The following is a 25,153-nucleotide window of genomic DNA, read 5'->3' on the forward strand; positions in this document are numbered from 1 at the left end:
CCCCCACCCCTGGCCATGGCCTAATGACCAAGGACCACATGTTCATAACACAGTCAAGCAGTTTGAGCATTAACTTGCAAATCCTTCCAATACATGTGAAGGCATGCAGTAAGCATGGGAGATGTTTCTGGTCAGCCATGGAATGGAAAGAAATTGAAAACTCAGTAATATTTGGAAATGAATGTGGCGGTAATGCCAAACTCCATTTTGAGGTATCCAAGACAAGTCAGACCAGTACGTGTCATTCACCAGTTTTACTGCTTTATCCTGCTCTGAAGTATTTGTTGCCACAGCAACATGGACTCTGAGTGAATTGATACATCCCAACACGAGTTGTTCCGACACCCAAAACTTCAACTTAATTAGTGATAGTCATGGTATTGTAGTTAATAAATCATTATTAATGAATGACTTTACAGTGTCGAGCTACTGACATCATTGTTTTTATATTTACTGGGGACTTATAGCCCAGAATACTCTCCCTTTCCCAAATGGTGATTTTAAGGGTAAATGTTTGGTTGGGATTAATCTTTCAATACTATACTCAGAGTTTTGAATTCTTTCTGAAAAAACAATCTTAGATCCAAGTAACTGTTGAATTTTGGGTTGAATTTGCAAATAGACGATGTACAGGTGACGTCTGAAGCTGGGAATCAGAGTAAAGGGTCGATCATCATTTGTAGCCTGCCAACAATCCCAACAGTAAGAAGGGGGATGGAAAGAGAAGGTTGGTGGAGCATAAGCTTTGTTCCTGTAACTAAAGCAAAAGTTAAAATAGGCACAGTTACAATCCTATAACACAACAACCAAACCGTACTCAAATCTCTTGAATACTATAGATGATGAAAATCTGAATCATATTCAGATATTGTTGGAAAAACTCAGCAGATCTGGCAGCATCTATGGAGGGAGAAACAGTTAATGAGTGAAACGAGATTTTCAAGTCCAGTATGACTCTTCTTCCGAATTGTTTCTCTTTCCATAGATGCTGCCAGACCTGTTGAGTTTTTCCAGCATTTTGTGTGCTTGCTTCTAACCCCAATGTTACACATGACAGCATTGGATGGTTAATTCCAGAGACCCATGGGATTAAATCAAGTAGATCCAACTGAAGAGTACAGGACAGGCACAATTAGGACAATTGGCTTTCTCCTTGATACAATTTTTCATAAGTCAACAGACCGTCACTTCCATTAATCACACATTTATAACATCCACAAAAAAATTATCAAGCATCATTACTTACGAGGGGATGCTGTGATCCAAATCTTCCTTACTCAGTGAAATGTCTTGAATGCTAAAAGGGTCCAGAGTAGTTCTAAAAGTCAGACAAGACTAAAGATTATTGTTAAATTTCAGTTATCACATGTTTCCTCATATAGTTTATTGTGTGACTGTGACGCGGAGCCTATCTTGGCTCAGAGTTAATTCCTTGTTGGTGATCAGATATACCACTCATCTCATTGCTGAAGAACAGGACATTGGTGAGATCACACCTGGATTATCTAGTGCAGATTCAGTTGCTAAGCCAAGGAGGATACTTGTCTTAGATGGAGTGAACAGAATTTCACCGGACTGTTTTGGGAGACTGGCCTAAAAATATAATAAAACTTACTGTTGGAAATCTGAAATAAAAACAAAAAGTGCTGGAGGAACTCTGCAGGCCTGGAGCATCTATGGAAAGAGAAACAGAGTTAATATCTCAAGTCTGTTATGAATCTTTTTCAGAACTCAATGTTTGGTAGAAGCAGGCATAGTTAGGGACAATGAGGTAAGAAGTTGTGAAGAGGTAATCTCCAGGGGAGATGAGGTTAGTGACAGTCCTGGAAATAAAATCTTGGAGCTGAGTGGTGGGGGAAGGTAGGAGAAGATGTCTAAGAGTTACATTCACCATCTGCAAGGGAGAGGTCAGCATGCCCTTTATCAACAGCAGTGATAACAAAGTCAGAGTCAAGAGTGTGGTGCTGGAAAAGCACTGCCGTAAGGCAGCATCCGAGCAGCAGGAGAATCGACGTTTTGGACATAAGCCCTTCAGTCTGTCGATTCTCCTGCTCCTTGGATGTTGCCTGACTGGCTGTGCTTTTCCAGTACCACACTTTCAACACTGATAACAAAGTCAGGGTTAGACTTGAGAGAATGGAATACAGCAAGTTCAGAAGGTTAGAGTGGGTGAGGGTCGCAGAGGTATTCAGATAGCTATTGTCATGTCAGCAGTTCTCGATGAAGTGAGCAAATACAGAAGAAAGGCCAGAGGGAGGGGTCTACGTAAAAGGGGAATATTGGAGATGGGTGAAAGGTTCTGTGTGGCAGGGAGAGGGCAGCACGATGGCTCAGTGGTTAGCACTGCTGCCTCACAGCGCCAGGGACCCAGGTTCGACATCCTTGGGTGACTGTGTGGAGTTTGCACTTTATCCCCATGTCTGTGTGGTTTGCCTCCAGGTGCTCCGGTTTCCTCCCACAGTCCAAAGATGTGCAAGTTAGATATGCAGATGGTAAAAGAGGGGGAGGTGTGGCATTGTTGGTCAAGGACTGTATTACAGTTGCAGAAAGGATGTTTGGGGACTCGTCAACTGAGGTAGTATGGGCTGAGGTTAGAAACAGGAAAGGAAAGGTCACCCTGTTGGAAGTTTTCTAGAGGCCTCTGAATAGTTCCAGAGATGTAGAGGAAAGGATAGCAAAGATGATTCTTGATAGGAGTGAGAGAGACAGGGTAGTTGTCATGGGGGACTTCCGCTTACCAAATATTGACTGGGAACACTATACTACGAGTACTATAGATGGGTCAGTTTTTGTCCAATGTGTGCAGGAGGGCTTCCTGACACAGTATGTAAACAGGCTAACAAGGAGCGAAGCCACATTAGATTTGGTACTGGGTAAAGAGCCCTGCCAGGTGTTGGAAGTAGGTGAGCACTTAGGTGTTAGTGATCACAATTCTGTTATGTTTACTTTAGTGATAGAAAGGGATTGGTGTATACCACTGGGCAAGAGTTACAGCTGAGGGAAAGGCAATTACGATGTGATTAGGCAAGATTTAGGAAGCATAGGATGGAGAAGGAAACTGCAGGGGATGGGCACATTAGAAATGTGGAGCTTATTCAAAGAAAAGCTCTTGTGTGTCCTCGATAAGTATGTACCTGTCAGGCAGGAAGGAAGCTGTAGAATGCGGGAGCCATGGTTTACGAAGGAAGTGGAATCTCTGGTCAAGAGGAAGTAGGCGGCTTATGTTAGGATGAGATGTGAAGGCTCAGTTAGGGCGCTTGAGGGTTACAAGGTAGCCAGGAAAGACCTAAAGAGAGAGCTCAGAAGAGTCAGGAGGAGACATGGGAAGTTGTTGGCGGATAGGATCAGGGTAAACCCTAAGGCTTTCTATAGGTATTTAGGGAATAAAAGAATGATGAGAGTAAGATTAGAGCCAATCAAGAATAGTAGTGGGAAGTTGTGTGTGGAGTCAGAGGAGATAGGGGAAGCACTAAATGAATATTTTTCGACAGTATTCACTCTAGAAAACGACAATGTTGTCGAGGAGATTACTGAGATACAGGCTACTAGACTAGGTGGGATTGAGGTTCACAAGGAGGAGGTATTAGAAATCCTGCAGAGTGTGAAAATAGATAAGTCCCCTGGGCCGGATGGGATTTATCCTAGGATCTTCTGGGAAGTCAGGGAGGAGATTGCCGAGCCTTTGGCGTTGATCTTTAAATTGTCATTGTCTATAGGAATAGTGCCAGAAGACTGGAGGATAGCAAATGTGGATCCCCTGTTCAAGAAGGGGAGTAGAGACAAGCCTGGTAATTATAGACCAGTGAGCCTCACTTAAGTTATTGGTAAAGTGTTGGAAAAGATTATAAGAGATAGGATTTATAATCATCTAGAAAAGAATAATATGATTAAGGATAGTCAGCACCGGTTTATGAAGGGTAGGTTGTGCCTCACAAACCTTATTGAGTTCTTTGAGAAGGTGAGAGTAAACCGGTTGACGTGGTGCATATGGATTTCAGCAAGGCGTTCGATAAGGTTCCCCACAGTAGGCTATTGTACAAAATGCGGACAAATGGAATTGTGGGAGATATAGCAATTTGGATCAGTAATTGGCTTGCTGAAAGAAGACAGAGGGTGGTGGTTGATGGGAAATGTTCATCCTGGGGTCCAGTTACTAGTGGTGTACCGCAAGGCTCGGTGTTGGGTTCACTGCTGTTCGTCATTTTTATAAACGACCTGGATGAGGGCATAAAAGGGTGGATTAGTAAATTTGCAGACGACACGAAGGTCGGTGGAGTTGTGGATAGTGACGAAGGATATTGTAAGGTTACAGAGAGACATAGTTGAAACTTTATTGCTGGAACAGCACAGCAGGTCAGGCAGCATCCAGGGAACAGGAGATTTGACGTTTCGGGCACAGGCCCTTCTTCCTGAAGAAGGGCCTGTGCCCGAAACGTCGAATCTCCTGTTCCTTGGATGCTGCCTGACCTGCTGTGCTGTTCCAGCAATAAAGTTTCAACTTTGATCTCCCAGCATCTGCAGACCTCACTTTCTCCTACAAAGAGACATAGATAAGCTGCAGAGCTGGGCTGAGGGGTGACAAATGGAGTTTAATGCGGACAAGTGTGAGGTGATTCACTTTGGTCGGAGTAACCGGAATGCAAAGTAATGGGCTAATGGTAAGATTCTTGGTAGTGTAGATGAGCAGAGAGATCTCGGTGTCCATGTACACAGATCCTTGAAAGATGCTACCCAGGTTGACAGGGTTGTTAAGAAGGCATATAGTGTTTTAGCTTTTATTAATAGAGGGATCGCGTTCCGGAACCATGAGGTTATGCTGCAGCTGTACAAAACTCTGGTGCAGCCGCACTTGGAGTATTGTGTACAGTTCTGGTCACTGCATTATAAGGAGAATGTGGAAGCTTTGGAAAGGGTGCAGAGGAGATTTACTAGGATGTTGCCTGGTATGGAGGGAAGGTCTTACGAGGAAAGGCTGAGGGACTTGAGGCTGTTTTTGTTAGAGAGAAGAAGGTTGAGAGGTGACTTAATAGAGACATATAAAATAATCAGAGGGTTAGATAGGGTGGACAGGGAGAGCCTTTTCCCAAGTATAGTGATGGCGAGCACAAGGGGGCATAGCTTTAAATTGAGGGGAGATAGATATAGGACAGATGTCAGAGATAGTTTCTTTACTCAGAGAGTAGTAAGAGTATGGAATGCTTTGCCTGCAACGGTAGTAGATTCGCCAAATTTAAGTGCACTTAAGTCGTCATTGGGCAAGCATATGGATGTACATGGAATAGTGTAGGTTAGATGGGCTTCAGATTGGTATGACAGGTCGCCGCGACATCGAGGGCCGAAGGACCTGTACAGCGCTGTAATGTTCTATGTTCTATGTTTTAGGTGAATTGGCCGAGCTAAATTGCCCGTAGTGTTCTGGGCTGTGTAGGTTAGGTGCATTAGTCTGGGGAAATGTAGAATAACATAGGGTAGGGGAATGGGTCTAGGTGGGATACTCTTTGGAGGGTTGGGGTGGACTTGTTGGGTCAAATGGCTTGTTTCCATACTGTAGGGATTCTTCTTCTTCTTCTATGATTCCTGTCCAGAGAAGTGGGCATGAAGACAAAAAAGACATAAGAGTTCAACATCAGTTTATGCCTAAAATGCTTTAAGGTGGGAACTTCAAGGGATAAAGATTAAAACTAAGTTGTTTGCTGAGCACAGATTGCTCAGCATCAGAGACGGGCAGGTCAGGGGGATACACTGAATGCATGAGATGAAGCGAACAAGGAGGAGGGATAGAGGCAGAGAGAAGGGAACGAGGGAAGGAATCCAGAGAGGGGCATCTGTTACCAAGGGTTTTGGAGCTAACATCTGAAAGGAAAAGTTACCCCTTAAACCAAAGAATGATGAAGATTGAAATGGAACTGGGGGCCAGGACAGCCTGAGACAGTGTGAGTGTGTATTCATGTGGCGCATTTGGCACAGAGGGTGGAGCTCAAGAAAGGCTGCCTGAGAAGTGCTATATGCCTCAGAGATACCTGTACTGCTGGGTAGATTCGAAACATGAAGCTGCAACTGGAATCCATGTGGGGGAAGGTGGAGCTGAAGACAATCAAAAAGGAGTTGTGGCTGTAAAGACGAGTTTTAGCAAACGCAGGAGAGGAGATAGAAAACAATGAAGGCGAATAAGCCAAAAGATTAAAATGGAAAGCCCATCGGAGAGAAGAGCACAACTTCTTCAAGGTGGGCATACCTGGAAAGGCTCATGAGGACAGGCTGAATAAACAAGGCTTACTGTCACTGGAGATCAAAAAAAAGGGGTGATTTGATTGAAGGAAAAAACATTCTGTGGAGATTTGATGAGGTTTCCCCAATCAGGCGAATCCAGAACAGTTGGATCACCATCACCTGCAAGACCTGCAAGTTTACCTTCAGGCCACTCAGTAAAGTTATGGACCAAGCCAGATCCCCTCAAAATATTTTAAGAAGGTAGCCTAGACCCTAACTTTCTCTTATTTTAAAGGCAAATGCAAAGTCAAAAGGAAGAAGGAAGCTTACTTAAGGTCGATGAGGCAAGATTCAGACAGGGCTTTTGGTGGTTAAAAGGTAGCCAGAAAGGAACTGAAGAATGGACTTAAAGTTTTAGCGGGTAGGATTAAGGACAACCCCAAGGCGTTCTACATTTATGTGAGGAACAAAAGGATAGCCAGAGAGAGGGTACGACCAATCAGGGATAGTGGAGGAAACTTGCGCCTGGAGTCGGAGGTGGTAGGGGAGGCCCTTAATTAATATTTTGCTTCAGTATTCACTACAAAGAGGGACCTTGATGTTTCTGAGGACAGCGTGAAACAGACTGATATGCTTGAACAGGTTGATATTAAGGAGGAGGATATGCTGAAAGTTTTGAAAAACATAAGGATAGATAAATCCTCTAAGCTAGACAGGATATACCCTAGGTTGCTACAGCAAGTGAGGTAAGAGATTGCTGAGCCTTTTTTGATAATCTTTGCATCCTCATTGTCCACTACAGTAGTGCCAAATGATTGGAGGGTGGCAAACGTTATTCCCTTGTTCAAGAAAGGGACTAGGGATAATCCTGGGAATTACAAACCAGTCAGTCTTACTGTCAATGGTGGGCAAAGTATTGGAGAGGATTCTAAAAGACAGGATTTATGATTGGAGGGTGGAGATAAATGGAAAATATTCCGCCTGGAACTTGATGACCAGTGGTGTTCCGCAGGGATTTATTCTGGGACTTCTGCTCTTTGTGATTTTTATAAACGACTTGGATGAGGAAGTGGAAGGGTAGGTTGGTAAGTTTGCCAATGACACGAAGGTTAGTGGAGTTGTGGATAGTGTGGTGGGCTGTTGTAGGTTGCAATGAGACATTGACAGGATGCAGAACTGGGCTGATAAGTGGCAGATGGCATTCAACCTGTAAGTGTGAAGTAATTTACTTTGGAAGGTCAAATTTGAATGCAGAATACAGGCTTAAAGGTAGGATTCTTGGCAAATTGGAGGAACAGAGGGATCTTGGGGTCCATGTCCATAGATCCCTCAAAGTTGCCACCCAGGTTGATAGGATTGTTAAGGAGGCTTTCAATAGCAGGGCGATTGAGTTCAAAAGCCGGTTATGCTGCAGCTCGCTAAAGTCGTGGTTAGACCTCACTTGGAATATTGTGTTCAGTTCTGGTCATCTCATTATGGGAAGGATGTGGAAGCTTTGAAGAGGGGGCAGACAATATTTGCCAGGATGCTGAATGGACTGGAGAGCATGTCCTATGAAGAAAGGTTGAGGGGGCTAGGCCATTTCTCACTGGACCAAAGAAGGATGAAAGGTAACTTGATAAAGGTATACAAGATGATGACAGACATAGATAGAGTGAATAGCCAGAGACTCTTCTCAATGCGGAAATGTCTATCATAAAGGGGTATAATTTTAAGGTAATTAGAGGAAGGTTTAGAGAAGATGTCAGAGGTAGGTTCTTTACATAGACTGGTGAGTGTCTGGAATGCACTGCCAGCAGTGTTAGTAGAATCAGAGACATTAGGGACATTTAAGCAACTCTTGGATAGGCAAATGGAAGATTGTACAATGAAAGGTATGTAGCTTAGTCTTAGAGTAGAATAAAAGGCCGGCACAACAACAAGGGCCAAAGGGCCTGTACTGTGCTGTATTGTTCTATGTCCTATGAAGTGCTGTGTTCCAGGTGCAATTCGACTGGTCAAACTACTTGACATTAAGCAAAACACAATTTATTCAAACACTGTAGTTAAAAATACAACAAAAGAAAGAAGAACTTAGAATAACTTAACTCTACTGGAAAACTTAACAGGTTGATAGATATAATAACTATTATTAATTAACTGTTCAAATGTAATAACATCCCATAAACACACCACCTGGTAAAAAGGCAAATTCTGAAAACAGATTTTCTCATGTGCAACACCCACAGGAGGAAGAGAAACCCCAGCTTCTAGTTGTAATCGAGAGAGGGGGAAACATAGATTCTACTTAGACTCCAGTAGCTTCCACTGAATCTAAAACCTTTAAAAAAAAGAAATCCTGGTCTGAGAGCTGGCCACACCCATTCAGGCGGCTTCTATTGTTCCAACTTTTAAAAAAACCCAAGGCCTCTCAAGCTGCTTACATTATCACAGACTGCTCAGTACTTCTTGTTCAATTTCTTTCTTAAAAGATATCAGGAGAAAATACTCTCTTATAGCCTCAGCATTGTCACATCTCCTTGCTTTAAAAGAACCCATCAATATTCAAAGATGACTTCATTTTTAAAAATCCTTAGTCTTACTCTATTAATACACTACAATAGATATACATTACGTTGACTCTAAACATGCAAACATTCACTACTACAGTCTATTTCAGTTTGTTTATTCCTGCCACCGAACACCTCCATCTTTTTTCATAAAAGTCACAACAACGTGTCGGCAATCAAATTCTCTCATCCTGCCACATGTATAATTTCAAATTGAATGGCTACAATAATAAGCTCCATCTAAACTGTCTGAAATTTTTGCCCTTAAACTTCTCCAAAAGCGTCAATGGCTTATGATCAATATATATAATTGTCTCACACATTACTGCTAATATAAATGTAATGCCAACACCAACTTCAAAATTTCCTTCTCAATCATGGGATATATCTGTTGACAATCATTCAATTTTCTGGAACAATACCCAATAGGGCTTTGCATCTTTTCCTTGTCTTCTTGTAAGAGCACAGCACTGACACCCACATCGATAGCCACCTTGAATGGCGTTGCTTAATTAGGTGTGGCTAATATTGGGGTAGTGGTTAACACAGCTTTCAGGCTGTCAAATGCCTTCTGACAGTCTGCCGTCCACTGAAATTTCTGAACTTTTTCAATAAGTTAGTGGAGCAATCACACAGCTAAAATTCATTACGAGATTAAAAAAAACTCCATTTCAGGAATTGTTAGTACTGCCCTCATTGAAGGGATGGGAAACTCCCCAATAACCTTTGCATTCGCATTCTGTGGGGCCATCTGTCCATGTCCAATAACGTGGCCCAGAAACGTGACTTGGGCTTTTGTGAACTCACTTTTAGCCAGGTTTATCACCAAGTCTGCCTTCCAAAGTTGATTGAACAATTCTGTAGATGCTGCAAACGTTCCTGTTATGTGTGACTAAATATCACCTGGTCATCAATGTACAGCAGACAGTTTGGTAATCCAGAAGGGATTTTATTGGTTAGCCTTTGAAATGTGGCTGATCCATTTTTCATTACAGATGGCAGGACATTAAATTGGTTTCTGGATTAGTGGTGCTGGAAGAGCACAGCAGTTCAGGCAGCATCCAAATTGGTTTCATCCACTTGGTATCATGAAAGCCAAAATTGTCTTCACTCTTTCAGATAAAGGTACCTGCCAATATCCTTTGAGTAAGTCCAACTCAGAAATATAAGTCGCTTGTCCCACTTTCTCAACACAGTCTTTCAAACGTGGAATCGGATATGCATCAGACTTTGTAACTGCATTTACTTTGCAATAGTCCACACATAATCATTGGGTACCATCTAGTTTTGGCTCCATTATTGCTGAACTCACTTCGATTATGTTGTCTTTGAGCATGCATTCAATCTCTTTTTGAACCTTTGCCAACTTTAGAGGGTTAAGTCTATATGGATGTTGTTTAATTGGAACAGCATTTCCTATATCTACATCATGCATAATTAGATTAGTACTTCCCAGCTTATTCCCACATATCTCCCCATGTGATAGTAATAACTCTTTCAGGTCATTCCGATTTTTGTCTGGAAGGTAACTCAGTAATTTATCCCAATTTTTGAGAACTTCCTCATTGACCAATTTAACTTAAGGAAAGTCCAATTCAAAATCATCTGAACTTGGTCTTTTACTCTGTGTTGTAACTGGTAACACATTCTCCTTTTGCTTTCCTTCCCTATCAAAACACCTTTAGAGCATATTCACATGACATACATTGAGAGCTTTCTTTCTACCTGGCATTCTTGTCAAATAGTTCTTATCACTCAATTTCCTTTTGATTTGATAAGGCCCACTATACTTTGCTTTTAAAAGCTGTCTAGCCAACTCACCCATTCTATTTAATCTTTCCCTATATTTCGACACATAGTCCAAATGTGCGGTCTCTAAACTCTGACTCACCAATTTCTCATTAATTAATTTCAGCGAAAATGGACTGAATTTGGTAGATCCACTTGGTACATCTCTAACTGCAAAATGTATAAATTGAATTTGGTGATCCCAATCCTTTGAATAGTCTTAACTATAAGCCCTTGACATGGTCTTTAAAGTTTGATGCCAATTTTCTAATGCTCTCTGCAATTCTGGATGGTACACAATGGATTTGAATTGTTCTATTACCAAACTATCCATAACTACTTTAAATAATTTTGGTGTAAAATTTGACTCTTGATCGGATTGTATCTCAGTGGGTAGTCCAAATCTAGTAAAAAAAATTGAGTAACTCTTCTACAATTGAGGTCAGAGGTCACTCTTTGATTTATGAACCAACTCATAATCATCTGCCATTTCTGCTGCTAATTTTGCAGTTCTAACTCTCTGCTCTTCCTCATGAGCTTTCACTACTTCAAAAATTGAAATTTTGAGCTCCTCCAAAATAATTGTCTCTCTAAGAATGCCCTATGTTTGATCTATTTTCCATGCCTTATCCAACAACTAAATTACTTTATTTGTAACTCAATGTACGTTTGACCAGGGTCCCTCCTTAGGTTCCTGAAATGTTAACTGTAGGCTTCTAGCACTAGCTCATATGCACTTAAAGTGGCTTTCTTCACCTCCTCATACACCCCAATTATCTCCTCTGACAGTGATGCAAATATCTCATTAGCTCTACCTACCAACATTGCCTGGTCAACAATTCCCACGTGGTTGTTTAGCCACTTTCTCAAATGAAATGAGAAAGGCTTCAACATCCTTCTTGTCAAATTTAGGCAATGCTTGAACATATTTTAACAGATCCCCACCAGGCTTTTGGCTGTGATGGATTTGCTGGTCATCACTATCCTCCTCACTAAGCCTTCCTTCTGTCTTCACGTCTGCCCTTTTAAGTAGACTTTTCTCTCTAATTGTTAACTCCTGAAATTCAAACTCACTCTCTTTCTGCTTTTCTTCTGCTATGCATTCATTGTTTATTTTTACCTCTAATTCAAATTGCTTCATTTGCAAACAAATCCTAGCCATTTCCAAAGATTCTAATGGCATTTCCAGCAATTATAAATGTTGAGCTATTGCTGCAATTACCTCCCCTTTTTGCAAGGTCAAAGGCAACCCCAACTCCAGCTTGTCTGCGAATTCCAAAAGCTTCGCCTTGCTCACTTTCTGTAAAACTTCCAAAGTGACTTCTTCCACCCCCAGGAAACTCCTCGTGACTACAAGAGCCATCACTAAACAAGACACACCCTGCATAAACTAACCGAATTCAACACCTGAAACAAGACACTAACAGTTACCACTCACTGCCTTTGAGTCGAATAATCCTACCCGAACCTGGAATTAGAGTTCTTGACAAGAGACCCCAAAACTACCACCAGACCAGACCCCATCAAAATACTTTAAGAAGGTGGCCTAGACCCTAACTTTCTCTTATTTTAAGGACAAATGTAAAGTGCCGTGTTCCAGGTGCAATTCAACTGGTCAAACTACTGTCGGTTCTGCTGTAACGCGTGTTTCTTCAACGCGAACAGGCTTTAACACAATTGAAGAATTTAGACCATTATTTGTAGAATGTGAACTCTCCTTACCTGTATTGGCTGTAACACGATTCTGGCCCCATTAGTTTAAATGGTCAGCTATTGCACAATTTTCTTATAACGTGGTATTGCACAAGAACGGAACCGTGGTGTTATATCAGAACCGACTGCACTTCATGTTAAGCAAAACACAACTTATTCAAACACTATAGTTAAAACACAACAAAGAAAGAAGAACTAAGAATAACTTAACTATTCTGGAAAACTTAACAGATGCAGTACCTAACTATTTCAATATTATAACATCCTATTAACACAACCCTTGGCAAAAAGGCAAATTCAAAAAACAGATTTTCTTACCAATGCCTGCAGTTTTCCTTCAAGAAACACATCAACCTACTGTCACTGGGCCAAGACCCTGGAACTCCCTCCTGAACAGCACAGTGGCTACACAACCATTGTGTTTAAAGATGACACCTCACAATCACCTTCTCCAAGGCAATTAAGATGTGCAATGAATGCTGACTTTTCCAGAAATGCTCACCTCCCATGAACAAATGAAAGAGTACATAATATACTTGTGTTACGTAGTATTACACTCAATATACATCACAGATAAAAAGCTCAACCAACCCAAGCCAGTATTTATACTACAGTCAAATGCCCTCCCATTCTTCCTCATCTAAAGATGTCAGCAGAACCCACTTTACCCCATGTGCATCATTAGTTTTCTCTGACGTGCATCTGGGCTAGTCCAGCTTAAGTCACTCTGTATGATACAAATTCCATATTCTAACCATTTCTTATGGGAAGTTTCTCCTGCAATCCTTTTATTGCATTCTTGTTGTCCACCAAAACTTATCACCCCTGGTTAAGGACTTTTCAACATAAATATCTTCTTGAGGTGTACACTATTGAACCCCATTAAGACCATAAGACACAGGAGCAGAAATTAGAGAATTCAGCCCATCGAGTCTACTCTGCCATTCAGTCATAGCTGATAAGTTTCTCAACCCCATTCTCCTGCTTTCTTCCCATAAGCCTTGATCCCCCGATACTCAAGAACCTACCTATATCAATCTTAAATATACTCAATGACCTGGCCACCACAGTCTTCTGTGGCAATGAATTCCATAGATTCACCACTCTCTGGCTGAAGAGGTTTCTCCTTATCTCCATTCTAAAGGGCTTTTCCTTTTCTCTAAGGCTGTGCCCTCGGGTCCTAGTCTCTCCAATCAATGGAAACCTCTTCCCACTTCTACTCTGTCCAGGCCATTCAGTATTCTGTATGTTTCAATTAGATCCCCTCTCATCCCTCTAAACTCCATCAAGTATAAACCCAGAGTCCTCAAACATTCCTCAGATGTTAAGCTTTTCATTCCTAGGACGAGTCTCATGAACCTCTTCTGAACACGCTCCACGACCAGTACATCATTGCTAAGATATGGCCCAAAACTGCACATAATACTCCAAATGTGGTCTGACCAGAGCCTTAAAACCCTGCTTTTATATTCAAGTTCTCTCAAAATAAATGCCATCGTTGCATTTACCTTCCTAACTACTGATTCAACATGCAAGTTTATCTTGAGAGAATGCTGGACTAGAACTCCCAAGCTTCTTTGCACTTCAAACTTCTGAATTTTCACCCATTTAGAAAATAATCAATGCCTTTATTCTTCCCCACACTTTCCCACATTGTACTCAACTTGTCACTTCTTTGCCCACTCTCCTAACCTGTCAAATCTTTCTGCCACCTCCCTGCCTGCTCAATGCTACCTGTTCCTCTACCTATCTTTGTATCGTCTGCAAATGTAGCCAGAATGGCCCCATTAATATATAAAGTGAAAGGTTGTGGTCACTACACTGAGCCTTGTGGAATACCACTTGTCACCGACTGCCATCCTGAGAAGGATCCATTTATTCTCACTGTCTGCTTTCTGCCATTTAGCCAAGCTTCTATCCATGCCAGCACCTTGCCTTTGACACCATAGGCCCTTATTTTACTCAGTAGCCTCCTGTGCGGCACTTTTTCAAAGGCCTTTTTGAAGTCCAGGTAGATCATATCCATTGGCTCTCCTTGGTCTAACGTGATCATTATTTTGATTAGATTAGATTAGATTACTTACAGTGTGGAAACAAGCCCTTTGGCCCAACAAGTCCATACCAACCCGCCGAAGCGCAACCCACCCAGACCCATTCCCCTACATTTATCCCTTCAACTAACACTACGGGCAATTTTAGCATGGCCAATTCACCTAACCGGCACATTTTTTTGGACTGTGGGAGGAAACCGGAGCACCCGGAGGAAACCCACGCATCCTCAAAGAATTCTAGCAGATTTGTCAGGCGCGACCACCCCTTGATGAAACCATGCTGACTTTGCCCTATTTTACCATACACTTTCAATATTCAGAAATCGTGTCCTTCACAATGGATTCCAGGATCTGACTTAGACCGAGCTTAGGCTAATCAGTCTGTAATTTTCCGTCTTTTGCCTTACTCCCTCTTTAAACGGTGGCATCATGTGAGCAAATTTCTAGTCCTCTGGGACCCTCCCTGATTCTAGCAATTCCTGAAAGATCATCACTAACGCCTCCACCATCTCTTCAGCTATATATGTTAGAACTCTGAGATGTAGTCCATCCAGTCCAGGTGATTCTTACACTTTCAGGCCATTCACTTTTTCTAGTACCTTCTTCTTGGTGATGGCCACCATATTCAGCACTACCCCCTCATTCTCTTGAATTTTTGGGATATTACTCATGTCTTCCATCGTGAAGACTGATGCGAAGTAATTATTCATTTCCTCAGCCATTTCTTTGTTTCTCACTACTATCTGCATCATTTTCCAGCGGTCCAATGTCCACTTTTGCCCCTTATATATCTAAAAAAACTTTAGTCTTCCTTTATATTACTGCTAGCTTACCCTCATTTAATTTTATCCCTCCTTATTTCTTTTTTTGTGGCCTCTGATGGTCTTTGTAAGCTTCCCAATCCTCTGCTTTCCCACTGCTTTTCGCTACATTATATGCTTTCTCTTGCTTTTACGCTATCCCTGACTTGCCCAGTCAGCCATGGTTGCCTCACCCTCCCTGTATCATGTTTCTTTTTCCTTAGGATGAATCTCTGCTGTCTCTCATGAATTACTCCCAGAAACTCCTGCCACTACTGTTCCACTGTCTTTCCTGCTAGGCTCATCTCCCAATCAATTCTACCCAGCTCCTCCCTCATGCCTCTTCTTAAACTTTAACAAAAGGAACCTCTATCCGGTCACTCCTTTTCATTTTCTTTCTTTGAATACTCACCAAATCTTCTGCACCAGCACTCCAAATCCAAAACCCCTGGATACCATGATTTGTGATGTATTTACCAGACGCTCCATCAGAGGAACAGAGTGCCAGTGAAACATGGCAAACATGTAGCAAAGGCACAAATGACCATACCAATGTCAAGCAATCGCCAAATGCTCATTTCACCCCCAACCCTTGAACTTTACCTGGATGTCACAGGAGGCAGGCTGATTACCCTGGGTCGAGCTGTAAGGACAACCTCCCCACGGCTGGCTTCTATCATTATGTTCTGCAGCGTGTTCTCCAGAATGGATTCCAAGAGATCACAGAATTCTGGGAGTCTGGATACAGATAAAGATGGGTGAGAGGGATAAGAGTTTATTGTTATCAGTTGGTTAAAGATTATTCTAAAAGCTGCTATTGAAATAAGTACAGTGAATGTATGAATCTGTGTCAGTCAGAAATAGAATGCTACATTATTGATCTCCCAGGTTAATCCTGAATTTGAACACCATCCAACTTTCCTTTAGTTTCACTGTAACGAAACCCTGTAGCTTGCTATCTAACACCACTGCGGGAACATCTTCACCCCTCGAACTAAAGCAGTTCAAGAAGGCAGTCAACTTCTCAACAAAGGATGAACAGTAAATGCCTGCATATTCTAGATATCGATTTTAAATAATCACTTAGCATGTTCGCACTGACAATCCAGTCTTCCCCAATAACTTGCATATATGTGGCACCTTTGAAATTTTAAAAATACTGAGGTGACTCACAGGAACTTTACCAAATAAGATTTAACACATTTGGAGTATTGTGTTCACATTACTTAAGGAAAGATGATTAAGCCCAGATGAGAGTTCAAAGGACATTTACTAGAATGACAAGAGGAATAAGGGATTTTAGAGACTAGGAAAGATTAGAGAAATTGGGCTTATTCTCCTTGGAGCAGAGAAGATTAAGAGGTGGCTTTATTGAGGTGTTCAAAATTATGAACAATTTTGACAGGGTAAAGAAGAATATTCTATTTCCACTAATTGGTATGTTAATAACTCAAGGTCACAATTTTGAGATTGTCAGCAAGAGAGCTAGGAGTGAAAGGAGGAGAAACGTCTTTACTCAGAAGTTGTTAGGATTTGGAATGCGTTACCTGGGAAAGTGGTGGAGGTGGATTCCATAGGAGGTTTCAAGAGACAGCAGGATACGTATTTGAAAGTGATGAAGCTGGAGGGTTACAGAAATAGGGCTGGAGAACGTGACAAGCTGGGTAGCTCTTTCAAGTTGGTACAGACACAATGGGTCAAATGGCCTCTTTCTGAACTGTAAAATTCTATGATTCTAACTATATGAGGAGATCTTAGGGAGCATGGCCTGCAGCTTGGTCAAAGTGGTTAAGTTTAAAGAGAATCTTTAAGGAGAAGAGAGAGACTGAGAAGTGGAAAGATTTAGGAAGGAAATTTCAGCACAGAGCGTGGCCAGGACAAGGCAGAGCTGCTCATCAAAATCAGGTACTTATAGGTAGCCAGAATTGGAAAAGATTTTGGAAAGATGAAAGAAGAAAGTAAAAAGTTATAAAGCACCTTTCAAAATCCCAAACAGCATCATAGCCAATGAAGTTATATTATTGTTGTTATAATGGAGGAAGTGTGGCAGCCATTACAGACTCAGCATGCCCTACAAACAGTGATGTGATAACAACCAGATAACGTTTGTTTTAAGAATGATAATTGAGCTAAATATTGAACAGGACTCTATGAATGGCCTGTCTTCAAAACAATGTCACAAAACCTTTTAGAGGGCAGACTTGCTAGTACTGCATCGTATATCCACCTGGACGTTTTTGCTCAGGTCTCTGGAGTAGGATCTGAACACATAGTGCTTCTAAATGAAAAGCAGCAGTGCTATGTCCTGACCACAGCACGCAAGACTATCAAACAAAGAGAGAAAGTGCTGAAGAAATTCAGCAGATCTGACAGTATCAGCAAAGTCATTTGGTTGAAGAAGGTTGCAGAAATAGGATAAGGCTTAACCTATTAAGTAAAACATTGCTTCTCCTCTCCAGTGTTACTCACCTTTTCAGACGTCGCCTCCGTGCAAGCTGCTCTTCCATGCGAATGGCACTCAATGACGCTTGCATTTCCTCGGTCAGCCAGTCTTCCTCTGTTTCATTACCAGCCTGCTCCAAACTCTGATTTGCATCAGCAGCTGCTGACATCATCGAGTTCACATCATCTTCAGCTTCTGTTGGTTGCGTGTCATCGAGTTCCTGGCCCTGAACGCCATCGAGACTCCGTGGTATATTCGAGGCCAACTCATCGTCAGTTTCTGTCTGTTGGGTGTTTTCCAGTTCCTGGCTCAGAGCATCATCTGAGCTGTCAGCTAGAGTCGAGCTCTCCTCTCCTTCACCTTCCATTCGCTGGCTGTTGTCCACATCCTGATCCTGAACAGAGTCTCTGTGCTTTGTCACAGTCAGTGTCAATTCCATATCAGCATCTGCTGCCTGAGAACTGTCTGGCTCCTGTTCAAAACCAGCATCAGCAGCCACTGGTACAGATGAGATCTGCTCATTTTTGATTTCTATGGGTTGAATATTGTTGGATTCATGAACATGAGAAGCATCTGCATCCTTAGCTTTTGCAAGTTCGATGTTCTTCATGGCCAACTCTTCACCTTCCTCACTCCAGAACTGTCTGTAATAGGGGATGGGTTCGGCAGTTCCTTCAATTAGTACACGCTGAAAGTGAATGTCTTCCAGCAGACACCTTGGATAAAACCAAACAAAAACATCAACAGGTTTTAATTAGCCCTTAAAAGTTGCATAATATAATAAACATACAGGATAAACTGATGGTTTCTCTGGTTGATGTTTGGAGTGTCAATAGTTAATGACTTATGAACAACTTATATTTATACAGTACCTTTAACATAATAAAATGTCTCAAAGTCCTTCACAGAAGGATTATAAGTCAAACTTTGACACCACGATACACAAGGAACTATTAGATGAGACAACCTGACAAGGACTCTCCTCAAGAAGGATAAAAAGGGAGAGAGATTTAGGGACAGAATTGCAGAGCTTAATGCTCAGGCAGCTGAAGGAGTGGGCATGAATGGTGGAGTGGCCAAATTCAGAGAGGCCCAAGAGGCCAGAATTAGATAAGCAAGGATGTTTTGGAGGGTGTTGGGACTGAGGAAATATACAGAGACAAAGAGCAGTGAAACTAGGAATGGAATTGAAAAGAAGTGAACATTTTGAAATTAAGACATTACTTGACCAGGAGCAAATAAAAATTACTTGACCAGGTCAGCAAGCACCAGAGTTAAGTAAAATGGGATTTGCTCCAAGATAAGATACAGGCAGCAAATCTTTGGATGACCTGAAGGTGATGGAAGGTAGAATTTGGAGATTAACAAAGTGCTACTATTATCAACATGAGAACTATTCAGCCACTATAAATTATGAATCAGCAGAAGTTACTGGACAATCTACACCAATCCATTGCAGTGACATCTCGTCTAATGCTCCTGATATTTACTGGGATGAACTTTGTGAGCACTTGAGAAGTACTGGTCAGGAAACCTGGATATTTGTTGGTCTTAACTTGTGTTTTTTTCTTCCCAAGCAATTTTCCAGATGGGAATCCAGCCCAAATGACAGATTTGAATCCCTGTTGGGCCAGCACTGCTCCAGAAGGGACCACACATCAACCTACAGCTCAGTTAGCAAGAGTATGAACAATTGTTTTTTTTTTGTTGTTACATGTACCGAGATACCATGAAAGCTGTTGTTTTGTGTGCTATACAGGCAGATTGTACCATACAAAGTGCATTCAGGATAGCAAAACAGAGTGCAGAATACAGTGTTACAGTCAAAAGAAGGTGCAGAGAGGTGAGGATCTGAAATCTGAATACAGGCTGAAGTAACCAGTTGTTGTCAGGAACAACCATTTAATACATGCTCTTACTAACATAGACAGCAATAAAATGGCTTCTTAATGCAAATAACATAACAAAATGGCTTCTACGCTGCAAATTGACAATTCTGCTTAAAGCTGCATAAAATGGCTTTTAAGTTGAAGAAGGGCTCATGCCCAAAATGTCGATTCTCCTGCTCCTTGGATGCTGCCTGACCTGCTGCGCTTTTCCAGCAATACATTTTCAGCTCTGATCTCCAGATCTGCAGTCCTCACTTTCTCCTCCTAAAATGGCTTTTAACCCTGCTAAAGCTGCATAATTGACTTAACCACAGTCTGTCTCTCCAGAGATTATCAGACAACGCTTCCTTTACAGCATGGAAATAACTAGACTAGATAAGACATTACTGGCCATCCTAACTGATCTTCAAGTGCAGGTGCAGAGACTAGGTTCATGAGATAGGAGTACTTGGATGTTGGAAAACAAAGTTGGTTCCCAGGAAATATCATTGGGCTAAGTTGATGTCAATAAAACCATTTCATTAAAATTGATTGGTAAATGTTTGAATGTGCTCTATGATTATGGCCTGTACCTCTCTTTCAGAAAATTATTAAAATGCCTTTGTTTTAAGCCAGGTGCGCAGTTTCTCTGAGGAAAACAGAATTAACCTCTGTGTTACTGGAAAACCTGTGCCCAGCCGAGACTGAATAAAGTGTGAAATGTTACAGAACCAGACTGAATTGCTAGTGTTTATTGACCGATCGTGGAACTGAGAGACCCCTCCTGTGGATCAGAGGGAGGGAGAGATCAGAATTAACGTTCAAGATATCTGTTCAAAAGACTGATAACAGTCTCATACATGTATTCAAATTTTTACATCTTCTGCCCGATGTAAGAGGGTGGAAGAGAGCAGGGTGGGAGGGGTCTTTGATTATGTTGGTTGCTTTCCCAAGGCAGTGGGAATTATAGATTGAGTCAATGGATAGAAGGTTAGTTTGCGTTATGGATTGGGCTGAGATCACGACTCTCTGTGGTGTTAGGAAGAGCAGTTGCCAAACCATCTTGTGATGCATTTATATAGGATGCTTTCTGTGGTACATTTATAAGAATTGGTAAGAGTCGTTGTAGACATGCCGAATTTCTAGTGTGAGAAGCAGTGCTCCTTGGTTCTGGTGGGATTAAATAAGGGAAGTTTAGCTTTGGGGGTCAGAAGGAGCAGGCCTTAATTCTCCAAGACCACAAGCAGTGATGTAAAAACACCTATTATTCCCTGATAACCTTTAACTATCAGTTTCCGTAAGCCTGAAAATCAAGACCGAGCAAAGATAAACCTGATGTAGAAGGCTAAATACAAGACCAACTCCAATCCCACCTCCTTTCAAAAAATAATTCTCCAGGTTTGCAGGGAAGGGATACGGCAGAGTTTGAACATGGAGATTAACTCCATTCCATACGTTTTCTGGGGATGGCACATTTTTTAGTCCTGCCATTTTTCTGATGAAGACTTTGCTGACAAAATAGCAATTGTGCATTTGAGAGTTTTTGTGGAGACTATTGCTCTAGTAATTAGACAACACCAATCGATGAAAATCCTTGGAAGACAGGATAGAGGGGAAAGGGGCTCAATCGTATAGTTCAATGGAAACTCAGCCTCAAAGTCTACGTTATTAAAGCAGTCATAATTACCTCAGAACTGTTGACAGGATGTCAGTCACCAGCTTTAAGTCTTCTTTTGAGGCAGACAAGAGGCAATCAGCTGAATTATTATCCGATTTTCCACATGTTTTCCTGTTGTTTTCAGATTGTGATGTTGAGAGTGGTTCTGATATAAGGTTTCTACCAAATGAGAAAGCAATGCAATGTCACTGTTATTATTGCAAAAGAACCATCCAATTTGTCTTCTTTAGCATCTATTCAGTAATTTGGTGATCCTGGATATGATGAGATGGTTTCCTCTTGTGGAGAAGCCTAGGGCACAATCTCAGAGTAAGGGGTAGTCCATTTAAGATATTAGGAGGATCATTTTCTCAAGAGGGTGGCTAATCTGTGGAATTCTTTACCACACAGGACAGTCGACGCTGGGTCATTGTATTCAAAACTGAGATATACAGATGTCTAATAATCCAAGGAATCAAGGGTTATGGGAATATTAATGGAGGTGAGAATGATCACTGTTTCATTGAATAGTAGATTGGAATGGATGGGCCTCTTGCTGCATGTGTCTTATAATCTTATGGCAGGAAAACTCAATCCCTGTGAGCACAGATCTAATAACTGGATCTGTAAGGTTACCTCAGAGTAAAATGGGATCTTGATCAGATAGAGCAATGGACAGAGGAGTGGCAGACAGAGTTTAATTTAGATAAATGTGAGATGCTGCATTTTGGAAAGGCAAGTCAGGGGAGGACTTATACACTTAATGATAAGATCCTGGAAAGTGTTGCTGAACAAAGAGACCCTTGGAGTGTACGTTCATTATTCCTTGAAAGTGGAGTCACAGGTTGATAGGATAATGAAAAAGATATTTGGTATGCTTGCCTTTATTGATCAGTGGATTGAGTCTAGGAGTTGGGAGGTCATGTTGCGGCTGTACAGGACATTGGTTTGGCCATTATTGGAGTATTGCATGCAATTTTCGTCTCACTGCTGTAGGAAGGATGTTGTGAACTTGAAAGGGTTCAGGAAGGATTTACAAAGAATTTACAAGATTTATAACCTTTTGCCAGGGTTGGAGGGTTTGAGCTGTAGGAAGATGATGAATAGACTGGGGCTATTTTCCCTGGAGTTTCAGAGGCTGAGGGGGTGACTTGTTGCCACAAGGATTCTATGATTCTGTGATAAAATCATGAGGGGCATGGATAGGGTAAATAGACAAAGTCTTTTGTCTGAGGTGAAGGAGTCCAAAACTAAAAGGCATAGGTTTAAGGTGAGAGGGGATAGATTTAAAAAGCATCTAAGGGGCAACTGTTTTATGCAGGGGATGGTGTGTGCATGGAATGAGATGCCAGAGAAAGTAGTGAAGGCTGGTACAATTACAACATTTTAAAGGCATCTGGATGGGTATATGAGTAGGAAGGGTTTGGAAGAATATGGGCCAAATGCTGGCAAATGGGACTAGATTATTTAAGATATCAGGTCAGTATGGACAAATTGGACCAAAGGGCCTGTTTCCGTGCTGTACGTCTCTGTGTTATAGCTAGCACTTCTAATTCAAGGAGTTCTTATCAGATGACCATCTACCCCTATCGCCCCCACCCAATTTCCCAAACAACACATTCATTCTATATCATTTTCCTCAAGACCAAATGGAAGATAGTGCACCGAGGGTATGTAGTCAGGTGATCAATAATTGAGGTGGGAGGTCACATGACAAAGTCTTCAGGAATACAGCTAACCAAAGTTGTTGACCTGACATACGCATCCTGTGGCTACCTTCAGATACAGGCACTTTTAAAACATGATGGTTGTGTTCTTGTGCAGAAAAATTATGCTTTAGTGTTGGTGAAAGTGTTGGTGACACAATTGCATTACATGTTTTAAAAGTTCTTGCTTTAGAAACAGTGTCCCCAGTTCATCAATCGTATTACAGTGAATTTGTGTTAACAAGACATCGTTATAGCAGAACGATCAATAATCCATACCTCAAGATGTAGTGCTTAGAAACCTCTGTTGGAAAGTTCTTGTGATACTCCTCCATGGAATGGGATCTGGCAGTAACTCCTAGGTGTAGCAAGAATGGTTTAACTGGCGTTGGTTTGGCCCACATTCCTGGGATTGGCTTTTCACTGTGTTGACCTTCCCATGTTTCCTTCGGCTCCTTGATTGGAGGGAGTGTCTGTGCAAGAATAAACATACTTTGCGCTAATCTGCCATTTGTATTTTAATCCATTTTTAATGGTTTGGCAAGCTTGGTGCTTATCGAGCTTACAAGGTGGTTTTCCCACTATTTTCTTATTTTGGTCAATATCAAGTACTCCCATTAATTTGTGCATGGATTAGACACTCAATAAACTCTAGGTAAGAATCCTGATTAAGGCCTTTTGCCCGAAACGTCGATACTTCCTGCTCCTCGGATGCTGCCTGACCTGCTGTGCTTTTCCAGCACCACTCTAATCTAGACTCAATAAACTCTGCCTGATCAATGCACCTAAAGGTGATCAGGCAACATCTGTCGAGAGAACTAAGTTTCGAATCAACAGTTTGAAAAGACATAAGAGGCAACTTTTATTACACAGAGGGTGGTTCGTGTGTGGAAAGAAGTGGTGAATGCAGGTACAGTCACAATGTTTAAAAGACATTTTGATAGGTACATGAATAGGAAAGCTTTGGAGGGATATGGGCCAGGAGCAGGCAGGTTGGACTAGTTTAGTTTGGGATTATGTTCGACATGGACTGGTTGGACCAACGGGCAAAAGAGAACACCTTATAAGTGTTGGTTCCATGCTGTTTGACTCTATAAATTCTTTCCCCACTCTATAAGGTCTTACCAATGATTCTGATTTTTGTTTGCATCTTTTGCTTTTATTGCTCGTGCTGACATTGATAACAGAGTGAAGTCAAGCAGAGTGTGAAGCTAGCATCATACCATCCTAGGGATTTCCCAAAGACAGCATTAGTGATTTTAATCTCTTTTCACACTAATTCCCTGTCTCAAAACCTACCTACATCTACACATTCAAATAGTGAAAATGAATTTGATTTCAGGTTTCGAAATCCAACTAAAAAACCTCCAGTAAAAAGACTTTCAGGTGCAACATTAGTGCGACAATACTCTGCCTTTAAATCATGTGTTCTGTCCTGTTTCTTTGCAGAGGAGGGTTGTCAGTCATAACAAAATGTTCCGTTCAGACAGGCAGTAGGTAAACTGCATTGAGATCTCCCTGGGTGTTTTTTTAAAAAGTTTAAGACAAAAGAATCAGAAGTGGGCGGGAGCAGGCTTACACAGACCCAGGAGGACTTTAGTTTTGCTTTCAGTTAGTTACAAGTTTTTGCTGGCTGCTGGAACTGAAAGCTTGAGTTCTCTGCTGTGAGGATGAAGTCTTAGACAGAGAGGCTTCCTCTTAATAATACTCAAAAGGGACAGATTGTTTCTTTCGGTTTTCTTTCTACCGCACTGGAGAGAGACAACATATGAAACTAATAATTGTGTTGCTGAATTGCCTTTGCCAAGGGTGTTTATGGGATGCTGCCGATATTGGAACAGTTGGCGATTAACAATTAAATAATATGTTCAGTACTGCAATAGAATAAAGTTATGCCAATTCGTCTTTTTGTTGATATGATTCAATTGGCCCACCATTAGGCTTTAATCAGAACACACTTCCTGCTTACAACACCGCTAGAGTCATAGAATCACAGAGATGTACAACAAGGAAACAGACCCTTCGATCCAACCCGCCCTTGCCGATCAGATATCCCAACCCAATCTAGTCCCACAAGCTGGCAGGTGGGACTAGATTGGGTTGGGATATCTGGTTGGCATGGACGAGCTGGACTGAAGGGTCCATTTCCTTGCTGTACATCTCTATGACTCTATGATTCTAACTGTGTTGTAAGCAGGAAGTGTGGTCTGCTTAAAGCCTAATGGTGGGCCAATTGAATCATATCTGAAACACAGCAACTTACAATTGTCTTTTTAAAAATATATAACATTTAGAGACCAGGCTACCTCCATAATATATATTGAGGGGTCTGGACTGGCCCATGACAGTCGGATTCCTTCAAATCCAC

At 41.6% G+C, this 25,153-nt stretch overlaps 1 protein-coding gene across 1 annotated transcript in view; it reads right to left on the reverse strand.

The window, feature by feature from the left end:
* The window catches only part of cfap65 (cilia and flagella associated protein 65), a 156,699-nt gene that overhangs the window by 12,627 nt on the left and 118,919 nt on the right, over window positions 1-25,153 (reverse strand). Inside the window, exons 29-33 of the mRNA XM_087988626.1 lie at window positions 23,065-23,258; window positions 21,110-21,259; window positions 17,581-18,270; window positions 15,715-15,849; window positions 1,247-1,318 (exon numbers count right to left, since the gene is read on the reverse strand). Of these exons, the coding sequence (XP_087844752.1) occupies window positions 1,247-1,318; window positions 15,715-15,849; window positions 17,581-18,270; window positions 21,110-21,259; window positions 23,065-23,258 (1,241 nt within the window). The remainder of the gene's footprint in view (window positions 1-1,246; window positions 1,319-15,714; window positions 15,850-17,580; window positions 18,271-21,109; window positions 21,260-23,064; window positions 23,259-25,153) is intronic.

Source organism: Chiloscyllium plagiosum, unplaced genomic scaffold (genome assembly GCF_037043375.1).
Source record: "Chiloscyllium plagiosum isolate Xiang-an unplaced genomic scaffold, Cpla_swu_hap1 HiC_scaffold_7, whole genome shotgun sequence".
Classification (NCBI taxonomy): Eukaryota; Metazoa; Chordata; class Chondrichthyes; order Orectolobiformes; family Hemiscylliidae; genus Chiloscyllium; species Chiloscyllium plagiosum.